The 8,438-nt window shown below is 41.7% G+C and overlaps 1 protein-coding gene across 5 annotated transcripts in view; it reads right to left on the reverse strand.

Annotated features, from left to right (window-relative positions):
• Positions 1-8,438, reverse strand: part of SPECC1L (sperm antigen with calponin homology and coiled-coil domains 1 like) — a 105,981-nt gene that overhangs the window by 19,266 nt on the left and 78,277 nt on the right. The window contains exon 13 of one of the 5 annotated variants that reach the window (XM_037727708.1): positions 2,935-3,037. The exons of the other annotated variants lie outside the window; for them this stretch is intronic. Within the exon in view, the coding sequence (XP_037583636.1) occupies positions 3,002-3,037 (36 nt within the window). The 3' untranslated portion in view covers positions 2,935-3,001. Of the gene's footprint in view, positions 1-2,934; positions 3,038-8,438 lie in introns of those variants that run through there. 5 annotated transcript variants of the gene reach the window in all.

Below are 8,438 nucleotides of genomic sequence, written 5' to 3' on the forward strand. Positions count from 1 at the left end.
AAAAAAAAAAAAAAAGAATGTATTTGTACTCATTCAAATACCTACTATTTGAAAAACATAACTTATACAAAAAAGGATATACTACCAAACTGAGACTATAGTATACTATTAATTTAATACAGGGCAAAAAGATTTAGACCACTGCATTGATGGTGAAACCTTATGCACTTTCTGAATGTATCATTATTCTCTTGGTACTAGTATTTCAGAGGAATATCACCCACCCTGCTTACCCTCCAAGCACCTGACACTGGCTGAGACTGAATGGGGGCCTAGAAGGACGACTGGTCTTCCCTGGCACAACGCTTCCTATTTCTGAAATCACAGGCAATGCATTTAGTCTGACCTGGGGCATCCAGGCCATCTGCGTACAGCAGCCTGGATGTGAAATGCCCCATGGTCTTGCAGTAGCTTAGGAAGGAAATGATATCAGGAAAGAGATGCTCAATATAGTGTGCTCACCTTACGATGAACTTATTTTATTGCTTACAGCAGGAACTGAAGCATTCTTTTCAATCTGTCAGTGTATTAGTTTCTACATCTACTAGGTACTGTTTTGGCAGACGGAAACTGGCAAAACAACTAAAAAAGGTACACATCTGTGGTACCACACTCCTGTACCTCTCTCCAGAGCCCTCAACTCAATGCCCAATAGTTTACTTACTTTTCCTTTAGTGCAATAAATGATGAAGGGAAACTATAAAACACTTTATTTTGGACCAAAAATAACAAGATACCACCACTGAAAGAAAGTGACTGACAGGGCTGTCACCAGGACCCCAAAGAAGAGCAGAGCAGCCCTGCGTGGCACTTTACTCCTGACCCCATGCTTATTATTATTTTTTTTTATTTTATTTTACATACGAGTTGGTTACCAGCTTTTCTTGCTGTTTTCTTGTACTAAAAAACAGTAGGGTACAGCCAGATAAAGAGCACTGAGGACCTTATGGAGGAACACAATGGAAGTATAGAGGCCACGTGAAACTGGATTTCCACGCAGTACAGTAAATGAGTGTTTTTAATCACAAACTGGAACCTGGAAAAGGTTAAATTATTCCCTGGAAAAGGCATAATTTTAAAGGCCTGGAAATAATAATATGTTTCAGAAATAATATTGAAAGATCTTTGAGGCCGGGTGCAGTGGCACACCTGTAATCCCAGCACTTTGGGAGGCTGAGGCAGGTGGACTACGTGAGGTCAGGAGTTCAAGACAAGCCTGACCAACATGGTGAAACCCCATCCTCTACTAAAAATACAAAAATTAGCTGGGCATGGTGGCAGGTATCTATAATCTCAGCTACTCAGGAGGCTGAGGCAGAAGAATCACTTGAACCCAGGAAGCAGAGGCTGCAGTGGGCTGAGAGATTGCACCAATCTACTCCAGCCTGGGTGACAGAGTGAGACTCAAAAAAATAAGTTATTTGAGGGCAAGGTCATGGTCTAGACTGCATTCTATTCCTCCTTATATTTACCTCTCTGGTTGTGCACAGCAAGTGTCAAATATGTATTTCATGACTGATTTAGAGCATAAAAAGAAAAATTTCCACAAGTTTAGATGCCTGAAGGAGAGAGCTAGCATTACAAAGATGTATACACTGACAGTCCCCTGCAGCAGGTATGAACCCAAAGAATCACTCTGTCACTTGACACCAAGGCCAAGAGCAGAATCTTGCCTTACTTGATGACTTGAAATCTAACATCTAGCCCAAGAAGATAAAAGCCTTTTTTTCCTCCATATTTTCTCTGGGCCAGGTGTGGTGGATTGCTTGAGGCCAGGAGTTTGAGCCAAGCCTGGCCAACGTGGTAAAACCCTGTTTCTACTAAAAATACAAAAAAATTAGCCAGGCGTGGTGGTGCATGCCTGTGATCCCAGCTTCTTGGAAGGCTGAGGCACGAGAACTGCTTCAAACTGGGAGGCAGAGGTTGCAGTGAGCTGATATCATGCCACTGACCTCCAGCTTGGGCGACAGAGCAAGACTCTGTCTCAAAAAAATACAAAAAAAAAATTATTTTCTCTGAAGAGTACTGAGATAAAAAGTTGGATCCCCAAATCCTTTCCTTTGCAATCCAAGAAAATGTTTCTTAAACAAACCTGCTCTTCTTCCTCTGTCTTTTCTGGAGCAGCTGTCATCGACCCTGATGAAACATCCCTCCTTGGAGAAGACATGTCCTCTTCCTTGACCCTCATTCCCTCTCGGGTATTACGGGGCATCTTGTATGTGTCAGTGTGACTGACTGTATTCAAGGTGCTCTTAAATCCTTCACTCTATCACATGCAATCTTCCCAACTTAAGTCTACAGGCCAAAAAGTTCACCTCAATCCATACCTCACATCATATTTGGAAATGAACTAAAAATGGAGCAGAGACTCAAACGTATAAAAATTATAAAACTTTCAGGAGAAAGCTGTCATGATCTTGGGTTATGCAAACATTTCTTCTTATTTGCAACACAAAAACATGCATGCTTCATAAAAGAAAATGTATAAATTGCACGTTATTAAAATTACGAATTTCTGGCCAGGTGTGGTGGCTCACGCCTGTAATCCTAATACTTTGGGAGGCTGAGGTAAGCAGATCACTTGAGTCTAGGAGTTTGATACCAGCCTGGGCAACATGATGAAACCCTGTCTCCACAAAAATACAAAAGTTAGCTAGGTATGGTTGTACATGCCTGTAGTCTCAGCTACTTGGGAGGCTAAGATAGGAGGGTCGATTCAGACCAGGAGTTCAAGGATGCAGTGAGCTATGTTTGCACCACTGCACTATAGCCTGGGTGACAGAGTGAGACCCTAAAAAAAAAAAAAAAAAAATCCCCCAAAACAAACAAAAAAAAACAAGTAAGATATAAGGTGGCAAGTAAGCATGTGGAAAGATGCTCAACACCATTAGTTATTAGGCAACAGCAAAATTAAAAATATAAAACAGTACTACACACCTTTTGAATATTTAGAGGCTGACCACATGGTCTTGGCAAGGATTTGAAGGACTGGAATTCTCCTTCACTGCTGGTGGTAAAGTGACAGGGTAGAGCGAGTCTGGAAGACAGTTGGGCAGCTTCTGAAAATGTTCGACCTACCACGTGATCTGGCTAGTCCACTTTTCAGATGTCCATACGCATATGCAATGGACTGAATATTCCTGTTTCCCCAAATTCTTGTATTCCAATATGATAATATAGGGAGGTGGGGTTCTTTGGGAAGTAACGAGGTCATGAGGGTAGAGTCCCCATGAACGGGATTAGTGTGCTTTCAAAGGGGACCCCAAACAGCTCTCTCATTCTCTTTATTTCTACCATGTGAAGACATAAGACAGCAGTCTGCAACCTGGAAGATGCCCTCACAAGAATCCCACCATGCTAGCATCCTGATCTCAGTTTTCTAGCCTCTAGGCCTGTGAGAAATAAATTTGTTTTTTTTTTTTTTTTTGAGACGGAGTCTAGCCCAGGCTAGAGTACAATAACGCGATCTCCGCTCACTACAACCTCTGCCTCCCAGGTCCAAGCGATTCTCCTGCCTCAGCCTCCTGAGTAGCTGGGATAACAGGCACACACCACCATGCCCAGTTAATTTTTGTATTTTTTTTTTTGTAGAGACAGGGTTTTGCCATGTTGGCCAGGCTGGTCTTTAACTCCTGACCTCAGGTGATCTACCCATCTCGGCCTCCCAAGTGCTGGGATCACGGGCGTCAGCCACTGTGCTCGGCCTCAAATTTCTGCTGTTTATAAGCAACTCAGGCTTTGGTGCTTTGTTACAGTAGCCCAAACTAAGACACCATACAAACACCTGCATGTGAATGTTCACAGGAGTTTTACTTACAATAAGCAATAAATGGAAACAACCCAAATGTCCATCAACAGCTGAATGGCTTACTAACTGTGGTATACCCAAAAAATGGACTAACACTTGGAAAAAAAGGAAATGAGCTACAGTGAGCTATGGTTACACACAATGACATGAATGAATCTCAATGTGCTAAGTGAAAGGAGCCAGAACTCCCCTAAAATTGCACAGATCATGATTATATTTGTATAAAATTATAACAAATACAAACAATATACAGCAACAGCAGATCAGTGGGTATGCGGGGCTGGGGGACGTTGTGGGGAAGCAGGATAACGGGAGTACAAAGAGGCACAAGGAAATTTTCTTGGTAACGGTATGTCTATCATGTGATGATAGTTTTCACAGGTGAATATATATAACATATGTATATGTATGTCAAGTTATCAAATTGTAGGCTTTAAATATACACAATTTATTATGTGTCAACTATACCTCAATACAACTATTAAAAAAAATAAAGAAAATCCAGGGTCCCAAACACATTTAGGTATCAACACAGGCTCTCTCTGTTTTAGAGCTTTTTAACTGAATGTAGTACAGGTGTAAACCATGGCAGAACTGGATACAGTCCAGGCACAGTTCAAGAGACCCTAGTGAAAAGCTGAGGTCTGAGGAAGATATCCTGGGTGGACACTAACTGGCAGATGGTCATCTTGTGTGTTCCAGGACATAAGCGAAATCTTTGGTGATTCACTAGGAAGTCCTGCAGCTGCAAACACAGCTGGGTTACATCATGTAGCATTCTTCACCACACCACCACTTGTTCTTACCCTCATATTGCCTTACCTACCCTGATTCATTCTCATTTGTGAGGCAACATTAAAAAAGCATCATAAGGTTCTGTCAGGTCAGTGTCACATTATTAGCTTCTCTAATTAAGTAAGAGATAACAGTCTCTGTGACAGATTGGATTTTCCAAAAAGGATCACAGCAGTATTTCTGGCCCCACATCCTCTTCAGAAGCCTGCTATGCCCCATCAAGAGGTGGTGCCTATTTCCCTTCTCTTTGTAACTGCCTTGACAAACAGAGTATGGTAGAAGAGACACTTCATGACTTCCAAGACTGTGTCATAAAAGGTGGGGTGGCTTATGCCTGTCTCTCAAGACACTTGTCCTTGGAATGTGGACACCACATTTTGAGGAAGCTCAGGCCAACTACAGGAGAGGCTACATAGAGGTTCCCTGGCCACAGCTCTAGTGAAAGTCTCCACCAACAGTCACCATCAACCACCAGACCCGTGAGGGGGGGAGCCATCAGCTAGTGCCAGCCCTCCAGTGGCACTAAACTGAGTGGAGCGGAGATGAGATGAGATATCCCAAATAAGCCCCACCCAAACTGTAGACTCAGGATGTAAGTAGAGGTCATTATGTTAAGCCATTAAGTTTTGGGTGGTGTTTACAGATAACCAGCCTCCTTTATATTGAATCTAAAGAGTGTATTCAGAAAGGAAACTAGTTTCTCTCTCCCTCGCCCTACATTGTCTAATGGCTAATTATCCTTCCCATAATCATTTATCATGAGGCAGCAACAGGACATCTTTACAAATAACCTGCTTCTACAAATGTAGAGGTCACCATAAATTGCCAGAATGACCTCAGGCTAAACTCATTTGTGAAAATCCAGAGCAATCATGTATCTAATGAAAACAACCTGTTGAACTCCAACTTGTCTGTGGAGGCCACATCCTTATGTTACCATCCAATCCAAAGTTGATGAAGCACAAGAAAACTATAATTTTTCATGATGCAAGGAAGTTGAGAACTGTGCCTGTTATTTGAGATGATATATAAAGATTACTTGACCCAGAGAATTTAATGATTCTGCTTTTAGCAAAAATAAGCAGCTCTTGAAAATGTTACTTATCTGATTTCTTTTTCTCAGCATTACTCATAATAAAAATATCTACTTATTGGAAACTTAATGAAGAGTCTGGGACCCTGCCATGGAGGCTGGATATCTCACTGGAAAGAGCCTGGGGCTGGGAGCTTAGAGATCCAATTGTATGGTCTTAGGAAAGCATGGCACCTCTCTGCTTTGCAGATGTGAAAGGGAAGCCCCGGTTTTTATGATTTCTAGGGGCTGTCTCAAGTCTGACTTCCTCTGACTTCTGAGAATGGAATGTGGGTGCCGATTCACATAAACTACTTCACATTTTACCTAAGGAAATGCACCCTGAGTCAATTATCTTAAAGCTAACCAAGAACACTGGCAAACAAACCATTTTATTACATCCAGTAGGTTTTCTCCATGTCATTAGTGGGAGTTAAATGGAAAAAGAATGCAAGAAAAAGGAACATAACCTTGAGCTAAAGGCAAGACAACCTTCCATAATTCCATTCAAACTGCTCGGGCCCACCCAGCTCCACCACCTCCAGTAGCCCATCTAGTTCATGAAGTAACAACAGGTACATCCAAGCTACTGCTGTTCCTGCCAACAGACCATGCCTCTACCAGGGCACCATTCTTGACTATCTTTCCAAATCCAAATGTACTGGTCCTGAATGCAGCTCTGAAAGATGCTCACAGTGAGGGGAGTGAAACGAGCATTTAAAGACTGGTGCTGTATGCAAGGCCTCCACTTCTTCACCTGTTTAAGATCTAATTTGTGTCAGCCAGGGGGAGAAAAGTCTTGACTGAGTAGTCTCATCTACCACACACAAAGAAACACTGATCAAACTCATTTATGGTAATAGCACTAAGCAATTGATTTTTTAAAATTACATCCCTGAAATTTCTGGAAATAGATGTTAATAATAGCTATCAAGATCATGTTTAAACAGAATGCAGTAAGTACACTGTGATTCTGGGAAAACTTTGTTTCCCAGCTGCTATGTTTGATATTAAAAGGAATCCCCTGAAAACAGAAAAGAGTTATTTCACTTCACTGGGACTGAAAAGCCATCGTCTAACCTCTGCTGTGTGCAGTCAAGAACACAGGCCCAACAAGAGCTCTGAGATGCAAGCTGTTTCTATTCCCTGGTGGCTCCAAGAAACGTGAGGTTCTTGGCCAGCCACTGAGCCTTCTGGGTGAAGATATCTTGTCATCAGGACAGAAAATGATTAGATTCCAGCAGTTTTTAATGCTTCACTGTGGAGAACTTATGAGTAAATACAGTCCACATAAAGAATGGGTGGGACAGCAAGCCTGGCCATTCTTGTTCCCCTTTGTTCAAGTATTTTTAACCCCTGGAACACAGTGATATTTACAAACAATAAGATCTTTCTGTATACTTAGTTTCCATGCAAGTGACAATGAAAAATGAAAAGATTTAGACTTTCAACCTAGATTTGATTCAGATCAAAACTCTTATCTACTGGCAGCACCTTTTTTTATTTTTTTAACTCTGGGCAGTCATTCCTGTGACCTAAGATTCCAGTTATAGAAGAGGAAATTAAACCAACTAAGCTCTGCTTGGACTATAAGGAATTCCTAATGCATTATTTTAACTCTATTCTGTCTACTGGAAGAACTCCCAGCTTTCTCTGACCTTTCTCATCCTACCCTCCCTTACCCCAGTCCTAACTCTAATCATGAAGAGAGGATGATTAGAAGGTAGAACGTTAAGAAAAGGAAGAGCGACAGTCCAGAATGTTTTCCAGAGAGGAAACTACTTTTTTTTTTTAAAGGGGATAGGGGGATGAGTAGAAATAACATTCCCCCTTAAGGCAGGACATATAAGGGAAAGAGGAATCACATGTGAAAAGGAAGCATCTCTATTCCCTTGTCTTTTCCAGTATGTACTGTCTAGGAAGAATCAGAAGAAATGAGCTTTCGGGGCCAATCTCTTTAGATTGGGAAACTCACCTTTATACAAAGAATCTACTCAACCCATAGACTTTGAAATGTTGGTAGTAGTGGTCTAAGGGACTGTGACTAACAAGAAGTGCCAATCTCATGCGTGGGTTGTGCAGGTAGCAAGTACCATATTTAATACTTTATACCATTTATAAAGAGCACTTCCTTCTCTCCTATTTGTCTCCTATTTGTATTATTACAAAGGAAGCTGTGAAGGACTGAGCTATTTTTATCTGTTCACTAGTTCTTACTCTATCGATTCTTCAATCTATGGGGACACACAGTTCTGGGAGAATAAAGGTTAAGTACTTCTTTTCCTTGCTTAGGAAAGAGGGTGGGAAAAATAAAAAAGAATCCCAAAATGAAGCATGCTAGGAAACTTCTGGCTGTGGTAGAGCAAAGAGGTAGATAAGTCCTTTTCCTAAAAAAACAAAACAAAACAAAGCCCCAAAACACAAATAGAAATCTGGATAAAAGTGTCACAAATTACCATTTTAGAGCAAATCAACCAAAGGCAAACAACCAAGGAAAAAGTATTATTGGCCGGGCGTGGTGGCTCATGTCTGTAATCACACTTTGAGGGGCCAAGGCGGGTGTGATCACCAGAGGTCAGGAGTTCAAGACCAGCCCAGCCAACATGGTGAAACCCCATCTCTAATAAAAATACAAAAATTAGCTGGACGTGGTGGTGTGCACCTGTAATCCCAGCTACTTGGGAGGCTGAGGCAGAAGAATTGCTTGAACCCCGAGGCTGCAGTGAGCTGAGATCATGCTATTGCACTCCAGCCTGGGTGACA

This window comes from Cebus imitator, unplaced genomic scaffold (assembly GCF_001604975.1).
Source record: "Cebus imitator isolate Cc_AM_T3 unplaced genomic scaffold, Cebus_imitator-1.0 Scaffold237, whole genome shotgun sequence".
NCBI lineage: Eukaryota > Metazoa > Chordata > Mammalia > Primates > Cebidae > Cebus > Cebus imitator.